This window comes from Armigeres subalbatus, chromosome 2 (assembly GCF_024139115.2).
Source record: "Armigeres subalbatus isolate Guangzhou_Male chromosome 2, GZ_Asu_2, whole genome shotgun sequence".
NCBI lineage: Eukaryota > Metazoa > Arthropoda > Insecta > Diptera > Culicidae > Armigeres > Armigeres subalbatus.
In genome coordinates this window covers 126,164,934-126,186,183 of record NC_085140.1, presented here as the reverse complement: position 1 = coordinate 126,186,183, position 21,250 = coordinate 126,164,934, and the positions used below count along the sequence as shown (strand labels likewise).

Sequence of the window (21,250 nt, the reverse complement as noted above, 5' to 3'; positions counted from 1 at the left end):
AAGACCATGCTGAGGGTGGCTGGTTTTGATTCCCGGTGCCGGTCTAGACAATTTTCGGATTGGAAATTGTCTCGACTTCCCTGGGCATAAAAGTATCATCGTGTTAGCCTCATGATACGAATGCAAAAATAGTATAACCTGGCTTAGAAGCCTCGCAGTTGAAGTGATTAAATGAACACTAAGCTGCGAGACGGCTCTGTCCCAGTGTGATGGGGATGTAATGTCAATAATAAGAAGAAGAATAACTTTAATCTTCTCGCGGCTTTCAGCATAACATTCTGTATTCATATCTGCAACAACTGAATGAATGTCATAGTAAATAGTGCCTTCTAGCTCTTAATTATTGTTTTTTGATGTTTCTTCATACATTTTTCCATATCAACTTTGAATAAGTTTAGCTCCGCCTAAACGTTGACCGATTTGGCTGAAATTTTGTACGAGCCATGCAGGCCAACGACCACCAGCTGTCCCAGGCCTCTGTTTGGGGTCGATGAAGAGGTCTTCCGAAATCCTCACACGGGCAAGTACATTTCTTATTGGAACTGTTTGTGTCCTGAAGTATCTACGACTTCTAGCCAACCATCTGTAATAAAGTAGTCAACGAGCCGCCGTTTCATTCCACTTCAATGAACTATCATTGGAAACTGGGACGCACGACTGCCCCAAAGCCTAATGGAAGCCTTGGATCCCCCCCTCACAGTCGAGCCTTTGTAGCCAGTAGCTGGCCCAGTCCTGTGTTTGGGGTCGGTGAAGACTAAGAGGTCTTCTTAAATCCAAATCAGTTGGTAGGATAGCGCGCCCACCCGTGTTAAATCGAGCTGCAACACCCTTGAAGAATCACTTTCCTCCTCTTAAATTCAAATTCGGGCAACTACAGTTCTTTCTCGAATATTTCTTCTTCTTTTTCTTCGTTGGCATTACATCCCCCACTGGGACATTGTCGCCTCGCAGCTTAGTGTTCATTAAGCACTTCCACAGTTATTAACTGCGAGGTTTCTAAGCCAAGTTACCATTTCTGCATACGTATATCATGAGGCTAACACGATGATACTTTTCGTGTTTTGAAATATCTACGACTTCCAGTCAACTTTCTCCGGACGAATCAAACCGTACTGTTTGCATCGAGTCACCGGGACGCACACTCGCCGTAAGCTCTATGGAAGCCTCTAAGCCACCACCCATCGCAGTCGAGCCCTTCTCGTCAACGACCTGCAGCCATCTTGGTCCTGAGTATGGTGTCGGTGGGAAGCCCAAGTAACCAAAAGTTCCTTTAAGAGTACGTTTTTCGCTTAAGCAGCTCAGTGAAGCTGATTAAGCAAAAAACGTACTTTGAGAGGAACTTTTGGTTACTTGGGAGGTCTTCCAAAATCCTCTCGCAGGCAAGTACCAAGCATTGTTCACTCTCACTTCGCAACCATTATGTTAAACTCAATTACGAGTATAAGCGTGCCAGTAAGGAGTGGTACTCTTGATATCAGCCTAATAATCAACGCAACCTCAAATCGCATCCTAAACGCGTCTGGCAATATGTCAACGAGTAACGCAAGGAATCTGGATTACCTTCTTCCACGACGCTCAATGACAACACGGCATCTACGACCCAGGACCTCTGTTCGTTCTTTTCCGAGAAGTTTTCGAGTGCGTTCTCGAACGAGGTATTAACAATCGTGGAAATCGAGAGCGCTGTAAACACTGCTCCGACTATCAACCAAACTCTTGGCGTCATCGACATTAATGCAACGATGGTTATCAATCAGCGCTTCTTCTCGGCTTAAATGTAGCTTTTCTACTGGTCCCAAGGAATTCCCTCGGTTCTTCTGAAAAGACATTTGGACATTTTGGTGACCCCGATACTTCTTATCTTCCAATCATCTATCAACAGTGGTATTTTCCTTGCTTGCTGGAAAACTGCGAACATGTTTCCGGTTCACACGATAACCACAAACGTGATCACAAACCAAGGGATCACTTCGCTAAATGCTGTGTCCAAATTATTCGAGCTGATTATTTTAGAACCACTTGAGGCCCATTGTAAACCGTTTCTCAATAACGACCACCTCAAGTCTGGTCGATCGACAGCTACTAACTTGCTCTGCCTGACTTCCTATATAACCAATAGTATGGTACAACGCGCGCAGACTGACGTGATTTACACGGACCCGGCCGCTGCATTCGATAGAGTGAATCACGACATTGTGATTGCAAAAATGAACAAGTTCGACATTAACGGTAGCTTTCTACGATGGTTTCGTTCATACCTCACAGACAGGAAGACTGCGGTTGTCATTGGAGATAACCACTAACCAGGCACCCAGCTTTATTTCAACATCAGGGATACCTCAAGGTAGTCACTTGGGTCCGTTTCTTTTTCTATTGTACTTGTTTTGTCTTATTTGCTCAACTGAAGATTGTCACTTTCTCCAGCAGCAGCTTGAAGTGTTCGCAAATTGGTGCAGGCTCAACCAAAGAAATGTTCAGTAGTTTCTTTTTCGCGGAAAAAATTCCGATTCACTCCAGTTATGGTTTACTGAATGCAGATATTACACGCGTGAACCATATCAAGGATTTGAGTGTGATCTTGGATTGCCAGCTTATACAGCATGTATCGTATGTTGTGGCTAAAGCTTCTCGATCTCTTGGATGCATCTTCAGAATCGCCAAAAATTTCACCGACATCTACTGCCTAAAAGTGTTATTACTGCTCTTTATCGCGCTTCATCTTATAATATTGTTCTGTACTTTGGAGCCCAAACTATAACAATGGTGTTGTCCCGTAACACGGTAGATCACTTTGACGTAGTGTGTTGCGGTGTAAGATCTACCAAACAGAGCCCTAGCTTAATCCATTTTCTAGCTAGGGCAATGAGTTGTGGTAATTAAGGATTCATCGTATTTAGTCCCCGCTACCAACAGCAGTCTCAGAAATAAAACATAATTAATGTTACCTTGCAGACAGTGGAAAGACTCGAATTCCTCTCGTTTGAGGCTAAACTGTATGCAGCGGAAACAACTTTTCAAGCAATTAGTTGAAAAACCTCGGTATCCGGTCCTAGGCTGAAAGAACGTTCTAACTCTTCTTGAACTGGTGAACAATGGTAGTGTGAGGAACACACGGAAGTTCTTATTACTGAACATATTCTCTTGTTTCAAATGGTCTTGTAGACAGAGCTAAATCCCGGGTTTGTAGCTTTACTGGTGATATTCTAGAAGCAAGACAAGGATGTGGCTAGGGCTCCGATGCATGGCCAAAAACAGTATTACTGTTCTGTTTTCTCAAGACAGGATTGATTTCCTATTGATAAGGGGCGCGCCTTCAATGGGATTGCTCTCTGTGAAGGGTCTAAATAGCGGGACCTTGTCATGGTGCACTTGAGAAAACAAAACAACAACTGTATCGAAACCGATACTGCATTGCTTATCAATAGTAATGGAGTAATTCGACATGCACTTAAACACTAAGGATACGGGTAACGCTACAATAGATCTAATAACTGGTCGCAGTGGAACACCCGAACAGGAAAAAAAAAAAAAAACAATGGTGTTGGATGAATCGAGTCGGTGCAACGCAGGCTTTTGCGCTTCGCAGTACGCAAGTTACCTGTTCAGCTGCCGAGTTACCCCGATAGTTGCCATCATAATTCATCTCGGCAAGCTTCGTTGGATAAACGTACAACTCGTGCTGAAAAAATATCTTTTTGCAACTAGTTGCACAAACTACTATTTACTTTTAATATGTTGTGAATTCTTTTTAGGTGATCCATCTTGACCCACTCTACCCTACTTACTCACGCACGGGCACTGTTTGGATTTATCAACAATGACTTTCAATTAGAAAGATATGAAAAAAGTGCGCAGAACTAAGCCCCAGGTGCTTCATGGTATACGCACATAAATATAGTAGCCACATCATCATTGTAATCATTGTTCGTTCTTCAACACGCCAACGCTGATAGTATCACCTGATACCAAACATTCGCCATCTAATAACGGTCATATCATTTGATTTACTGTACCCCAGATGAGTGCAAAATTCCCAAGAGAGTGATTCACCCACTTTGTACAGATTTTATCGCACACAGTGTAGAAGTGGTCACTGATCAAAAATTTCGAGTTTGGCTTATTTGCCACCTAAAGTTCCGCTTCTTATCAGTTGAACAGTGCATTATTAGTGGGTGGGTAGAACAAAAGGCATCAGCCGACGTAATAAATGTCATATGACTTCTACACGCTATTTGTGGTGGCTGATGATTAGCTAAACAACTACATACTACAAAGAATAGTTATTTTTATAAAATTTACAAAGCTCACCTCTTTCGTCGCAGCGCGTAGTTGTACAGTTCAATGGGATCTTCTCCCTCCTCGTCCGTCCAGCTATCGTTACACTGTTCCTCGTTTTGCCTCGCCAAATGGTCTTCCACCACTCCATTTCCGCTGTACACGTAAGCACCAACAGCGCTGCCTCCCGCATTCAAATTGCCTCCCGCCGTCGGATGCTTCATCAGAATGGCACCTCCGTTATCTAACCGTTTGCTTCCCTTACCGAAGCTACCGCCGTTTAGCATCTTGTTGGCGCGATACACAATCACGTTGTTGTCGTTCAGGATGTTGCTGTAGTCCGTCAGTTGTTGCGCCACGTGGCCACCAACTCCTCCTGAGCTCACGCTTTGCTGCTGCAATTTCTCCGAAATGAAGCTTACTTTTCGGTCCAACGTGTCAATCTTATCATCATCGCTGCAGTCACGATCCAATCGTTCATTGCTATTCATCGCATCCATAATCGGATCCGGGCTTGAGCATACATTTTCTTCCTCCATGTCCTCATCGTCCAAGTCACGAAGCTGATGGGGTTGTTGGTGGTTACTACTCGTCAGCATATCGCTGCTGCGGCTATTCGTCATAGGGGTAGAGATTGAGTTTCCGTTCTCCTCATCTTCAGGCACTTCTCCGTCGTCTTCGGATTGGGGTTTACCACAACGGTATGCTTGTGGTGGTGGCGTTTGTGGCTGCACTGGATTTAAATCCGGGTGCGGATCCCCTTTAAGTCGGTCTTCAAGTTCATCCTCCTCTTCTCGTAAGCTGGTCGACATTCGTTTCGAGGCCAAGTTGGGACTAGGGCTCGCATCAGTCTCACTAATATCCATCGCGTCAGTTTGCGTTTCCGTGTCGACGAGTTTTACGTGACGGGTCTCCGGTTCACTTTGAACCCGACGGTCACGGCTGGGGCTCGATTTGGGAGAATTGAATGTTCCGGAGCCGACCCGTCTGTGACGAAATTTTTTCGTTCGTCCGGCTGAGTTCGAACCGGATGCCACCACCCCGGGAGGGATAATGACCACCGATTTGGGGCTGTGATTCGTACCATCTAATTGAGCATAAAGGGTGGCCTTCATTGGAGTGTTTGGGGCCGATGTTGGACTAGGGGTAGTGGATTCACCCGGAACGACCTGCGTTCCCGTTGGGAGTGGTATATGGGCATGCGTCGGATGGCTTGGGCTAAGAATCGTTGACGCGATGTTAAATGCCGAACGTTTTCGACAGGTTTTGTCTGCATTGCGCTTGAGTAGGTTGCTACATTTACGGGGCTTGTGGGGAAAATGTTTCTCGCGTCTAAAAATAAAAAATGTATGATGATAAATCTGTACATCAATAATTATTTCAATTGTATCAGACTTACTCTGCAATTTCCCTCTCCTTTTGTTCCAGCTGAACTAATATTGCGCTCAGCTGCAGGTACATTGTATTTGTCCTTTCCAGTTTCCGCTCGTAGATCATACGGATATCCTGCGCATGCTTCCACTCGTCCTTCCGTTTCTTGATCAGCTCCTGTTCGTACTTTTGAATGTTCATCCCATTGCTCGTCAATTTCTGCATATGGCTGCGAATCTCTTCCCGCCAAGATTTTTGCGTCTCATAGTATCCCTGCTCCTCGGCGCATTGTCGCAACAGTTCATGGCCAGCGATCTCCAGGTGCGTCAGAATGATTTTGAACGAGGGCCTGTTTCGAGGCTTGGGACTCCAGCACTGCTTTATGAGCAGTTTGAAACCCTCGGGACAGCTGGTAGGGATTGGCAGATAGAGGGAGTTGTTGCCCACACCGAAGATGATCTGCGACGAGTCCACGTTCTTGTATGGCACTTCACAGGTCAGCAGTTCCCACAGGACCACCCCGTAGGACCAGATATCGACCTTCTCGTTGCAAGGCTCGTTTCGGATCACTTCCGGCGCCATCCATGCGACCGTGCCGGCAAAGCTCATTTTTGTACTGATCTCGTTCCACTCGCGCGAAGTTCCGAAATCGGAAATCTTGATCACCTCGTCTTCGCCAATCAGAATGCTGCAATTATGAGAATAAAATGAACAATTAATTAGATGGCGCATAGACATCATGCGTTGTGTGTTTTTGCGTCATTCCTGCTAAGCTTATCATCCCCCACTACAAGATAAATTCCGTTTCATATTTATGTGAAATGTACGGATCAAGAGAAACGCATGAACTGAAGTCGTCTACAAGTTGAGACGCGTGTTTCAACTGAACTGAGAATATATTGTGCGTGATTTTTATGGTGACCATTATTATATCTATAAATGAAGTGAGCGCTGTAAGGTTTTCTACAGAAATAACCTACATAGATAATCCAGTTTACTGCAAAAAAATGATTGAAAATCAACGAGCAGTTCCGAGAGTAATAAACAGTGGACCTCCCAAAGCTTGTTAAAAGCAGACGGTTGGAATTGAATACGTTTCACAATGTTTGGAATATCGCCTTGATGATGCGAGGTATACCATGATCGATCTTCTTCTTCTTCATTGGCATTACATCCCCACACTGGGACATTGCCGCCCCGCAGCTTAGTGTTCATCATTAAGCACTTCCACAGTTATTAACTGCGAGGTTTCTAAGCCAAGGTACCATTTTTGCATTTGTATATCATAAGGCCAACACGATGATATTTGTATGCCCAGGGAAGTCGAGACAATTTCCAATCCGAAAATTGTCTAGACCGCCACCGGGAATCGAACCCAGCCACCCTCAGCATGGTCTTGCTTTGTAGCCGCGCATCTTACCGCACGGCTAAGGAGGGCCCCACACCATGATCGATCAGTTTAGCAATTAATTATTTCAAGGGCATTCTTTCATTCAAGGATGTTATCGATCATTTAGTAATCTGCGTTTTATCATTTAGTAGTTTGTCATTACAATTTCCAGAGGCTTAATTTTAAAATGAATCTCTAGTGCGAGGGGTTTTCTACATCTCTGTCTAAAAGTTCGTTTTTCGAATTTCACTTCTAACGGAGCTATATTGCCGTGAATCGCATATCTGTCCCATCTTTGCTGGGTTTCCTATTCATATGGGACAAATATGCGATTCGCGGCAGTATAGCACTAGTAGCAGTAACTCATACTAAATTATTGAAATTTTGTTATCATTTAGTATGAGTTACTGTAACTGGCGCCTTAACTCCGTTAATAGTGGAATGCAAACATCGACCTGTTAGGCAGAGTTGTAGAAAAACATTTTAAAATTGAGCCTCTGGAATGTGTTATTGACAAACTACTAAATGATCGATAACATCCTTGTTCATAATCAGATTTTCATTAAAAGCCGTTTTTTTGTAAGTAGTGGGGAAAGTAAAAGTGACAGCTGGCAAGTTGGCTGGCTAGTAAGTTTGTGTACGGAAAAGACACTATAATGTGTTTTCAGTGTACGGCAGCGGTTCTCAACCTGGGGTACATGTACCCCTGGGGGTACCTCCACTGGCCCTAGGGTGTACCTCGGACGAAAATACGTAATGGCGGACGTATTAAATTCCAATCGAAACTTATTGATGACGTTTTGATAATTGTGTATTTTTTATTTTAAAACTTTGTCTTGTACATAATATGCATGGCGATCAGCAAATCAAAGTCAATTGAATCCTGCCCTGCTCAACCACCACAGCGTATGAAGGACTGCGGGAACAAAAGATCAAACGGACAAAACGACGAATGAGCAAATTTGAAAAATCTTCAATGCAATCTACCTGATCTAAACAAAATGTTGAATAATATGTTAAGAATATGCTTTTGAACACTGAAATCTAGAATCTAAAGAATCGGAAGCCTCGGTTTGAGAGGCATGAAGGCTTTTTTCAGAGAAGACTCCTTTCAAGAAAGTCGGAAACCTTCTTACAAAAAACTCGGCTCGGAAGCCTACTTTCAAAAGGCTCCGAAGCCTCCTTTCAAGAGGCTCGGAAGCTACCTTGCAAGAGGCTTGAAAGCCTCTTATCAAGAGGCTTGGAAGCCTTCTTTCAAGAGACTCGGAGGCCTCCTTTCCTGAGGCTCGGAAGTCTCCTTCCAAGAGGCTTGGAAGTCTCCTTCGTTTTAAGAGGCTCGGAGGCCTCCTTTCAAGAGGCTCGGAAGCCGCCTTGCAAGAGACTTGAAGGCTCGGAAGCCTTCATTCAAGAGGCTCGGAAGCCTCCTTTCCTGAGGCTTGGAAGTCTCCTTCCAAGAGACCCGGAAGACTCGTTCTAAGAGGGTTGGGAGCTTTATTTCAAAAAGCTCGGAAGGCTCCTTTCAAAAATGTCAGAAGCCTTTTTACAAAAAAATCGGAAGCCTCCTTTCAAGAGACTCGGAAGGTTCTTTTCAAAAAGCTCGGAAAACTCCTTTCAAGAGGCTCGGAAGCCTCCTTGCAAGAGGCTCGGAAACCTCCTTGCAAGAGGCTCGGAAGCATCTTATCAAGAGGCTCGAAAACCTTCTTTAAAGAGGCTCGGAAGCCTCGTTTCAAAAGGCTCGGAAGCCTACTTCACAAATGCTCGGTAGCCTCACCTCAAGAAGGCCGGAAACCTTCTTTCAAAAACTCCGAAGGCTCTTTGAGGCCTCCCTGCAAGTAGCTTGGAATTCTTTGTTCAAAAGGCTTAGAAGTTTACTTTCAAGAGGCTAAGAAGCGTCCTTACAAGATACAAAAGAAAGCCTTTCTACAAGACGCTCAGAAGTATCTTATCAAGAGGTGGGGAAGCCCACTTTCAAGAGATCCAGAAGCTCCTTTCAAGAGGCTCAACCTCCTTTTAAGAGGTACCGGAAGCCTACTTGCAAAAAGCTCGGAAGGCTCCTTTTAAGAGGCTCGAAAACCTACTTTCAAGTGAAACGGAAGCCTCCCTTCAACAAGCTCAGAATTCTTCTTCCAGGAGGCTTGGAAGCATTCTTCAAAGAGACTCAGAAGCGTCCTTTCAAGGTGCAAAGGAAGCTTCCTTTTAAGCGGTTCGAAAGCTGCCATTTAAGAGGCTTGGAATCCTCTTGTCAGAAGGTACGGAAGTCTACCTTCAAAAGATTCAGAAGCTTCTTTCAAGAGACTCGGATGGCTCCATTCAAAGGGCTCGGAATAAGGCTTGGAAGCCTACTCTCAAGAGGGGTACCTCAATTAATGCGAAAGTTTGGAGGGGTTGAGAACCGCTGGTGTACGGTATGTAAAACTGGGTCAAAGATCTTTGATTACGCGTGTAGATCTGAAGACCAACCAAGAACATCGTCCATACACATATTCCATTCTATGTTCCAAAATGGACGCAAAACATATTCAGAACAGGTCAATATTATATGAATTTATGTCATTTTGATGTACAGTCGACTCTCTACATCTTGATGTTCTATATTTCTATATCTTTCCCTATGTTGATGGTTTTCTCGGTCCCTTCAATCTACATTTTTTGGGCTTTCTACATCTAGATAATCTTCTTATCTCTATATCTCTCTATCTCGATGTGATCTGGTCATATTTTGTTTAGGATCATCTCCCCCTATGTCGATATATTCAAATTTCTTTGGACAATAGCAAACACATCAAAAACAAGAGATGACATTTGTTTTGTTGTCGTTTTTCTATTATAACAACGAACTTTTTTCGATCTAGTACGTATCTTAGTACAGATCTAGTAAATTTTCCTTCCATTCCTATATATCGATGGTCCCTTCAATATCGAGATGTGGAGAGGCGACTGTAATACGGTGCATGTGCCGCATAAAAATACTACTGTGGTATACTTGTTGAAATCGCATAATCCCTTAAACTTCAACTCGACTATTACCTAAATATCTATCAGCTAGTCAGTTTGTGCTGAATATATTTCATCTTTTATCGTTTATGCGGCTTTCATATAGTCATAAAACAGCTCTGTCTGAATTAGCAACAATGGCGCTAATGGTAATGGCGCTATAAATGAACTAACGAAGCTTTTAGGCAACTTCTGTATCTTTGAAGATTACACAACGTAATCTAAAAAACGTAAACCTTATACTGCTTCTTTTAATAGCTTATCAGTATGGAACGTCAAAACCACAATGTTTACATTTCTCGCTTAACTTTTCAAAAGGACCTAAGTAACATTTTTTTCATGAATTAATTTGAATAGCGCAATCAACAGAACAACATGAAAGCTATTGATTGCACTATTGAAATGTGAAAAAATGTTACTTAGGACCTTTTGAAAAGTTAAGTGAGATTTGATTTTTGTTGCCGGAGCTGTGTATGAGCTATTGATTTCTGTTATGCAGCTATAAAGGTATTCACCTGCTCTTAGAGCATCATTATCGGTTGCGAGCATTTTAATCATCCGCGCAGCGCTTTCATTTTAGTTTCGTCACTCGTTTCCAATACGGTCACTATTTTCGGCTTTCAATTTGCTTGCTGTATTCCTTACCGGTGACGTTTGACAGCTGACAGTTCATCAAATAGCAGCGCTTTTATCGCGCTTCCAAATTTGGTCACCTGTCAGTCGCGCTACTGTTATAGCAGCGCATTTAGTAGCGACCGGTAAAGTGTCAAGTAATGATATACTGCGCTGCCAAACGGCTTAAACTCACCACCGGTAATCTTGCTCTTATGGCAACTGACAAAGCGCTGTCATTAATGCTAGCAGATAGTGTAAGAAAACAAGCCATTTAGAAGCGATATTGCTGTTGACGGCTACTGTTAAACGATTAGCAGCAGAGTAGCATCTATACATAACGAGAAAATGTTGCCTAAAAACAATTTCAGTGATTGATGATGCATAAAAATTAGCCCACAGAACATGCTGACAGATGTTTGAATAATGGTTGAAATAATGCTGAAAACATAATTTTTAAGCTTATGTTAAAACATAATTTTTAAGCTTATGTACAGCATGTAGGCCTCTTTCTAACGTTTATACAGCATGAATCTGAAAAAAGCGTTAGTAAAACAACCTATAGGGTATGCGAAGAAGCACATCCATAATTTTATTTGTTATTTACATATGTCAAAGTGACGGTGATGACAGAGCAGCGGCCATTGAATCAGGAGATCAGGAGTTCAAATCTAGGTAGCAACAAAATTGATATTTGAGTTTTCACAGAAGAAAAAACAATAAATAAACTCCGAAATTTACTCTCCTCTCAAATAATATTTAATCAAATTGAATTTAGTGGCTGTATAAAGCTTATTTAACAGATTCAAAAAATCTGAATAAGCGTCATTGAAGCGAATTATATTACTAAATGGTTTACTAAAGATTGAGAAATAATTGTGTAACATGCTGTAAAGTACTTGTGCAGGCACGTCAAAAACAGCTCAATAGATAGCACACATATTCAGCTTGAAGCTGTATAGACGAGTTGAAATAACATTTACATTGAATTTTAGTTGGGAAGGCACCAGGGCCGGATTGTATTCCTAACCTGGTCCTGAAACACGCGATTCTTGCCGCTTCAGATATGTTCAGGAGCTGCCTCCAACGTTGTCTGGACGAAGGAAACCTCCCAGATCTTTGGAAACGGCAGAAGTTGGTGCTATTGCCTAAGCCTGGAAAATCACCGGGAGAGCCTTCGGCATACAGACCAATTTGCCTACTCGACACAACTGGATCCTGAGTAGATTGACGGACTATACGGAGTGTGCTGGTGGCTTATTAACCAATCAGTATGAGTTCCGTAAAGGCCGTTCTACCATCGAAGCAATTCAGTCGGTAACGGAAACGGCTAAGATAACGCGTGGTTTGAATAGGAAAGTTATTAGGTACTGTGCATTGATTACACTAGATGCAGGGATTGAATCCTAAAGAGAAAGAACAAGTCTCTCACTTATCATCTCTGAATACATATACGATATGTAGCATACCGCGAGAGACTTTTTTCGCAAGCTGTCATGATAGAGAACTGATTCGGGATGCTATACACCATGATTTTTATCTTTTAGAAAGCTCTAAATCCGAGGAGCACTGGCTCTGATGATGCATTTCAACTTGTTCTACACATCTGTGCTGTAACCAACACGAAAGGTGTGAAAACAAAGCGAGAATCACCATTTTTCTGTAGGGGCTGCCTATCCGATTCTGGTTTTTCGCACTTGTATACAAGTTTGATAACTTTGTTATCATGGCTTGTTATAATTCGGAACAGTTTTTGCCTCTCTTTTATCGTTGTTCGTTATCTATTGAGAGCGATTTCTGCAAACCCTGACTAGATGTAAAGAATGCATTGAATAACGCTAGCTGGGCAGCTATAGCTGTGAGTCCCGGATTATCTGTGCAGGATTCTGAAAAGCTATTTTCAGAACAGGATATTGTTAGTCGACACCGACGCTGGTCAGCAGTCGATTGAAGTGTCAGCAGGTGTTCCACAGGGATCGATTCTCGGACCGGTTCTGTGGAATATCATTTATGACGGAGTATTACGCTTAAATCTCACGGCTGGTGTGAAACTAGGAGACTTTGCGGATGATGTAATGCTAGAGCCTGATGATCGAAATGCAATTTTACGAGCCACGTCGATTATGTATGCCAGCGGTTCTCAACCTGGGGTACATGTACCCCTGGGGGTACCTTCGCTGGTCCTAGGGGGTACCTCGGACAAAAATGCGTAATGGCGGACGTATTACAATTACAATCGAAACTTATTGATAAAGTGTTGGCATTTGTTTATTTTTCATTTCTAAACTTTGTCTTGTACATAATATGCATTATTTATTTTTATTTTCCAGACTAAGGCCGGAGTGGTCTGTACATAAAAATGTTCTCCATTCAGTTCAGTTCATGGCTGCATGTCGCCAACCACGCAGTTTGCGCAGGCTCCTTGCTCGCTGCGTCCCTTGGCTTCTTGTTCCCGTAGGATCGTTGTCAAGAACCATTTTCACCAGTTTACTACCCGTCGGTGCTCGGTCTACCGCAGTCTTCCGATATTCGCGGGGTGAACGATTGATGGTTCTCCCAACAGCTGATGCAACTTGTGGTACATTCGCATTCTCCACCATCTGCACCCCACCTAATGAGCGTTTTGTAGATAGTCAGTTTGGTACGGCGGCGAATTTTATTCGATCGCAGCGCTTTGCTTCTCGGAAGCATTCACCCAGACATCTCGAAGGCCTCCTTCCAAGATGTTCAGAAGCCTTCTTTTGATAGGCTTGGGAGCATCCTGCCAAGATGCTTGGAAATCTCCCTTCAATAGGCTCGGAAGCCTCCTTTTAAGAAGGTCGGAAGCCATCTTTCAAAAACCTCAGAAGACTCCTTTCAAGAGACTCGAAAAGTTCTTCTCAAAAGGCTCGGAAAACTCCTTTTAAGAGGCTCGGAAGCCTCTTTACAATAGGCTCAGACGCCTCTCTCCAGTAGGCTAGGAAGCCTCCTTTCAAGATGCCTGAAAGCCGTCTTCCAAGAAGCCCGGAAGCCTGCTTTCAAGAGGCTGAGAAGCTTCTTTTCAACAGGCTGGGAAGCCTCTCTTCTAGAGGCCGGAAGCCCTGGTTCAAGACGCCCGGAAGTCTACTTTCAAGAGTCTCGGAAGCCACCTTTTAAAGGGGTCGGAAGCCTTCTCTCAAAAAGCTCGGATGGCTCCTTTCAAGAGGCTTGGGAAGCTCTTTTCAAAAGGCTTGTAAGCCTGCTTTTAACATGCTCGGAAGCCTATTTTCAAGTGGCTTGAAAGCCTCCTTTCAAGACGCTCGTCTTCCAAGAAGCCCGGAAGCCTGCTTTCTACAGGCTGGGAAACTTCTTTTCAACAGGCTGGGAAGCCTTGTTTTAAGGCGCCCGGAAGTCTACTTTCAAGAGGCTCGGAAGCCCCCTTTTAAAAGGGTAGGAAGCCTTCTTTCAAAAAGCTCGGATGGCTCCTTTCAAGAGGCTCGAGAAGCTTATTTCAAGAGGCTCGGAAGCCTCCTTTTAACAGGCTCGGAAGCCTATTTTCAAGAGGCTTGCAAGCCTATTTTCAAGTGGCTCGGAAGCCTATTTTCAAGAGGCTCGGAAGCCTCCTTTCAAGAGGCTCAGAAGCCTCCATCCAATAGGCTTGGAAGCATACTTTCAAGAGGTTCAGAAGCGTCTTTCGAGATGCAAAGGAAGCCTCCTTTTAAGTGGCTTGAAAGCCGCCATGCAAGAGTCTAAGAAGCCTCTTATCAAGGTGCGAAAGCCTACACTGCAAAAATTCCACACATTTTTATTGGCAAAAATCCATTAATTTAATTCATGATTCCAATTAGTGCACACATAACCACTCTGCACGCGAAGTACAAATATAATCTATAATCAAAAAAAATGTATATGTGGTCTCTAATATGCAGTTATTGAATTTATGTGTGGGTACAAATTGCATATATTTGGGTCGCCAAATTGCAAAAAAATATGTGTGCGACAAATATATTCAATATAAAGAATTTTCTCGGTGTACTTTTACGAGATTCAAGGGCTTGGAATTGTCCTTTGAAGAGACCTGGAAGCCTACTTTCAGGAGGGGGTACCTCAATAAATGCAATTGTTTCAACGGGTACCTCTCAAGAAAAAGGTTGAGAACCGCTGATGTATGCCAAAGGTCTTCTTTGACAATACAATCTTTATTGCGAATGATGTCCAACGGATCGGCGGTGCAAAGACAGGTGCGTAGGCATATAGCGGGTGTAGCATTGTCTATTATCCGATACGGCGTATCAGCATGGTCCAAAGCACTAGAGGCCGGGTGCAATGTTAAGAAATTATTCAGTGTACATTGGCTGATGTGTCTGCGGGTTGCAAGCGCATACTGCACCATATCTTATGAAGCGGTGTGCGTCATTGGTGGGATGATGCCGATAGACATTCTTCTGGAGGAAGATGTGGAGTGCTTCAACGACAGGGACTCGGTGCAAGTGCGACGTGTCAAGAGAGGAGCTTCGTTGCTCTAATGGCAACATTGGGACACTGCAGTCAAAGGTCGTTGGACCCACAGACTAATTCCGGAGGTATTGAATTGGATTAGTAGGAAGCATGGTCAGGTCAACTTCCACCTATCACAGGTGTTGTCTGAACATGGCTGCTTAAAAAGTTCCTGCATAGGGTCGGGATCGCAGATTCTGCGGAGTGCCCGGAATGCGTAGGTGAGGTAGAATCGGCAGAGCATGTGATGTTTGCATGCCCGCGATTTGATGTTGAACGCAATGCCATGCTGCTTGTCAGCGGCATGGATACTTCCGGAGGAATTTCCGGAGGAACTTCCGGAGGAATTCTCGGAGGAACTTCCGGAAGAACTTCCGGAGGAATTCCCGGAGGAACTTCCGAAGGAACTTCTGGGGGAATTCTCGGAGAAACTTCCGGAGGAATTCCCAGAGGAATTCTTGGAGAAACTTCCGGAGGAATTCCCGGAGGAACTTCCGGAGGAATTCCCGGAGGAACTCTCGGAGGAATTCCTGGAGGAACTTTCGGATGAACTTCCGGAGGAATTTCTGGAGGAATTTCCGGAGAAACTTCCGGAGGAATTTCCGGAGAAACTTCCGGAGGAATTTCCGGAGAAACTTCCGGAGGGATTCCCGGAGGAATTCCCGGAGGAACTTCCGGAGGAATTCTCGGAGGAACTTCCGGAGGAATTCTCGGAGGAACTTCCGGAAGAATCCCCGCAGGAACTTCCGGAAGAATCCCCGCAGGAACTTCCGGAGGATCTTCCGGAGGAATTCCCGGAGAAACTTTTTCGTGGTGCATTACGGAGTAAGATTTACCAAACTGTGCTCTAGTTCTTACTATTCTTGTTAATACTTATGAGTGATGGTTGGAAGAGTTGGAACGACTATAATTTGTTTTAGATGAATCATCTTTTCCTCTTTTTGGATGGAGTCAATGGAATAAATAATAAAAACGTAACTCAATCTTAGGCTGGTTTCGAAGCCGACGACATAAATCTTCAAGCCCCAGAGCGCTGATTAATTAGGAAAGAAGCGGATACGAATTTGGTGGTTCTGCTGAACCCTCTGACTGATAAAAGCTTTGTAAAGGTTAGATTCAGAAATTCCAAAACACAATGAAATCAAATCTCTGTACAAAAACGAATTCGGAACTCATAAGAAGAAGCAAAAATATGTTTGAACTTCAGTACCGATGCATGGCCAAAATCAGTATTATCCCACTTATTGTTGAGCCAGAACTGATTGAGGGTCGCGCCTTTGAGAGTTGGTATAAGGCATTTCTCGGAGGGTATAAATAGCGGTACCTTAATCTAAAGAGGCTTTACATTAAGCTTGAGAAAATATCTGAATAAAAAACTACTATCTCATTTCTTCTCAATAGAAATGGAGCAGAAATACAAACGTTCAATGAAATGGACGCATTCCGAACAAGGAAAAAAAGCGAGTCCCGGAAGGTTATTGAGCCCTGTTAATACACGTGACCACGTGAGTACAGAATTTAAGAATGTGAACCGAGATTTGCCAAAGGTTTAACCTTAATCCAATTACAAAACGACTTATCTGTTTTTGTGCACAAATTTTCTAGCGTAAACGTGTTGTAAATCCCGAAAATTTCTCAAATCTTGTTCTCGCCACATTCACACAATGGGTTCATAATAAATAATCCTATGCCTATGTATCCAACATACAAGCTGCTACTTACTTGGGACTCTTCAGATCTCGATGGATGATCTTGTGCGAGTGGAGGTACTGCATGCCGTGCGCGATCTGCTGCGACCAGGACACCAACCGTTGCGGCGAAATGATGTCCATGCCGCCGCCCAGTATTTGATGCAGCGGCCCGTAGCGACAGAATTCCATGATTATGCAAAACACTGGCGACTGGGTGCATACACCCCTACACGTCGCGAAGCGAATAATAATTGTAGAAAAAAAAGCGTTGATTGATTGAGAAAGTAAAACGGCGAATCGGCGGCGCCCAGCGATGTTATTTTTATTGTGTTTCCAAAGGGGGTGGTGGCAGACAGTCGCGGACGGCGTCAGTTATCGAGGCAAAGTTCCATAAGAATTGCCGTCAGCGTTGGCGTGTGGTGCCATTCAATCCAGGTGTGTAAGGCGCCAGACGGAGTTTACGGTGTGGCGTCGACGAAAGCATGAAAAGAAAGCAAGAACCATTTGTTAGATTCAAGGTACTCCTACTGTTGAATTATATATTGTTAGTCTGTTTTGTTGAAATTGTTCAGAATGACAACGATGTTGATTTGGAGTGACTTTTTATATAGCATTTTAAATTAAATTTATCAAACTCTTCAGAAGGCAGTCATTCATAACAAATAAAAATCTGGTAATATTAGTTATTTTCGTAATGATGAAAAAGAAATTTGTTTAAGCTATTATTACTACAGTTGCAAAAAATACTAATAGTAAATAAATAGTGCAAACCATGCTATCAGGGAGTCACATTAATTTGTCTCTTAGTTTCTGAGCTGTTTGAATAATTCTCGTAGACAATCATTCACATGGTTCAAAACCAGCTATTGCGAGAATCATTTATAATCATTGACTAACTGACCTAATTTATTTAACGCAAAATCAATATTTTACGCGTATTTCAGGTCTTGATTTTCCTATTTAGCTTTAAATATGTAAAGTTTATTAAGCAATTCAATTACACCCTACAATGCAATGTACGTGGTGTGGTGGACTATTCTGCAATCTATGTTACATACTACAGTAGTATCTTATCACAATTAGCAATCGCAGCTCTTTCAGCCATTCAGTTCCCTCTTGAAACAAATAACAAACACCTTTGCTGAGTTCCGTGTTACACATGTAAGACAGGACGATACTCACTTGAATTTCACAATGTTCTCGTGGTCCAATTTCCGCAGGTGCTTGATATCGGTTTCCTTCACTTCGCGGACCTTCTTGACGGCGACCTCTTCGTTGCGCAGTTGCCCACGGAAAACGGCCCCCTGCGCACCACTGCCGAGCCACACCAGATCGGTGATGGTTTCGAAGGGGATTTCCCAGTCCTCAGTCTGTTTGCTCTTCATCTCCATAATGTGGCTCTTGCCGATCAGCGACAGCACCGGTCGCATGCACCCGAATAGTCCGTCCATCCACCCGGCCGGTTTGTTTGCCACTCCCGGGATGGCCCCCGGCATGTTAGGCCACCCCGTCTGGCACACGTTGTCATTGTCAACGCTGCTGTCCGTGCCATTGACGTCGTCTCCGGCGATGGCTTGCGAGTAGGCGGGTGGTTGGTCGTTTTTGATGCCCATTTGGTCGAGCTCCTCCTGGATGGACATCATGCTGTCAGGAAGAGAGCAGTAAAAAGGGTAGAACAATTAATATTTTGCAACGATTTGTCAAATAATTTGTTTAGTGAGGTATATTTTTAACATTACTTTGGTAGGAACAAGATGTATTAAGAACATATGCTTATTACAATATGCATTGGGCTAATAGGTAATAGACACCAGTGGGCTGTAACTCTTATATACTTCAGAGACAAATCGAAATAAGTTCACCTCTTCACTCCTATGGCGAGAGCTTATTGCTTTTCTATTCAGGATTTGTGTGAAATATGACTATTTCCTCCTCTTTTTGTTCCTCCATGCTTCCAAATCGCAACAGCAACTGCCAGATTGTGCGTGACGCAATTAGCTAATTAGCTTCGAACTCGTGAATGACGTTTTGAACCATGTGACCAGTATATTGTCTCCATTAATGTTGTTGGCTGTATCAAACTATAATTATCGAACTATCACCTTCTGTTTAAATATTAAATTGATGTGAGAAGGAAATCATCCAAATTTCCTGATCATTGCGCACCAATGACAATCGCTGTTTTTTCTTTAATTAAAACATATCCAGGGTCAATCAAACGCCATTTCCTGCAAAGCCGGTAAAGCATCGATTTTTTAACACCTCAGAAACCATCGAAGCGTAAACTCCGACGGGTGTTTGGTGCTTCAATGATATTTTGGGTTTTCTCTATATCCTCACTATTGAACTTGAACTCATAGACTAGACATCGAGTAACGTAACTGCTGACGACAGCTTTTCGGCTAAACAAACCGCCTCTTCAGCCTTATCATCGGATCGACTGTCTAGTAAGATGCCACGCGCCGATAACAAAACGCTGAAGGCAATACCCACTTCTTCGCTTCAACTTTTATAACTTATTCATTGCAATTCCGTTGCTTGGCTTTTGTCAATGTCGAAAAAACAAAATGTTGAAAAGCAGTAAAGACGACTTACGATTAATAAAAGTCGCTTTCGTACAAACTTTCATCACATTTAAAAACATGAGGAAGGCACACTTGCTATTAATAACTAGTTTATTTGTGGACGCTGTAGCGCCCGTGGCAAGTGTTTTTTTTTCAATCAAAATTTTCAATCAAATTTCTGTTGTCTGTGATTTTTTTCATCAAATGCTGTGTCTGGTTGTCTAAGGTTGTCACTGGTTTTGTTTTATGCATCTGATAGAAAAAAAGAATTGAAATGTCAAAAATTTTACTTTTTGTGAGAATTTCCCCGCATGCTGCGTCTGGTTGGCTAGTCACCGGACAGACAAACAAGGCTATTATATATATGATTAATTAGAAACAGTCGTATTTATATTTCGATGCTATTTCAACCGTAGAAATTCGATTTCGAGCCACTCAATGTATGCTTATTATGTGATATAGCTAAGAGCAGATATCCAAAATAATCCCCTTACGTTTGAATATTCGAATAATTTGAAGTAAGAAGATTGCATCCCTCCTAAGACACCTATAAAGATAATGAAAAAAAAACCGCGAACTTCGTGGCAATCTCATTTAGACTATTTGTACCGCCTTGTCTTATCAGCACAATATTTCCGACAAAAAAACGGACAATTGCAAATGTATGATGTTTTCATTGACGAGAATTCTGCGAAAAATGGGTTCAAGCTACGTTCTGCTTCGTTAGCAACTAAATTTTTGAGGTCAATGGTGCTAATTAATTATGCGTTAAGTTCTATTCGTGAAGTCAACTGATAATCATGGCAATGTTGGGCAAACAAGGCGTATAGTGTTTTATTTTCAAGTGATTTTTTTTTTTGAACAACTTTTTAAAAACTTTTTGCGAATCATTCAAAACATGTATTTAAATCATTGTAATTTGGCTACAATGTTTACTAGAGTGGACACGATTTGCTCAACAAATAGTTCATTGACATGTGGTATATGCAGAGTGTGGCGATAGATCAGGTGGTTCAGTTCTATATTTGATTTCGGGCTGATAAGAGCGATAATGTCAATACTGAACGGGATTGCACGACAACATTATCAATCGTAGGTTTCGATTCTTCGCCGTATACAGGGAAATGATTATGATGTGTATTTTATTTCTCGGATCGAGGTCGATTTAAAACGATATCAATACTTTGCGCGATTTTTTTCATGTTAAGGTTGTTTTTAATGATTTCGTAGCCTCAAAATGAGCCTTTTGTATGGAGATCGAAAAAATCAGAAGAGTTGTGTACAAGACATGATCCCAAGGTAGACGTTGCACGACGTAAGGTAACTATTGTAGCATAAAGGACATTGCACTTGATTCCACCTTAACGAGTAAATTTTCTGCGGCATCGACGGCCATCACATCACAGGGTCCGCTATTGACGCCATTGAAATTTTTGCACTCACCATGCGGTTATGTTATGTGTTTAGAAAAAATTGTTAGCGGAAAAATTTCTCTTTCATAAAATGGTGGTCTAGAAGAGAACTAGAATGTGCATTTCCAAACACTAACGGCAACAAAATCAAAGATAGAATTTTGAGAGAAATTTCACTTGATTGCCTTTGCCACTAACTCCAACGTCAGCCTCTCGATGATTTGCTGCTGAAATGCCATCCATGGGAAAACATTTTTAGAGCGCCCCCACCGACACGAGTATTTGTATGCACAGAAAAAATTAAGCGGTGGGCTAAAAGGCCCGTAGCTTACATTAATCTGATGTCTGGGTTTGTCAAGAAGTGAAATTTGCAATAGTCTATCGAAAAAAAAAAACAAAAGTTTAAATAAAATTTGCAAATTGGTGGAGAGTTTCATGTCGATTGATATATAAATCTTTAAAATCCATCGTAAGATAAAGGCCGTA

At 42.6% G+C, this 21,250-nt stretch overlaps 1 protein-coding gene across 2 annotated transcripts in view; it reads right to left on the bottom strand.

The window, feature by feature from the left end:
* Positions 1-21,250, bottom strand: part of LOC134210817 (mitogen-activated protein kinase kinase kinase 13) — a 97,365-nt gene that overhangs the window by 6,901 nt on the left and 69,214 nt on the right. For both annotated transcript variants that reach the window (XM_062687119.1, XM_062687120.1), the window contains 4 exons: positions 17,971-18,432; positions 16,820-17,014; positions 5,675-6,334; positions 4,309-5,607 (listed from right to left, as the gene is read on the bottom strand). In XM_062687119.1, coding sequence (XP_062543103.1) covers positions 4,309-5,607; positions 5,675-6,334; positions 16,820-17,014; positions 17,971-18,432 — 2,616 coding nt within the window. The remainder of the gene's footprint in view (positions 1-4,308; positions 5,608-5,674; positions 6,335-16,819; positions 17,015-17,970; positions 18,433-21,250) is intronic.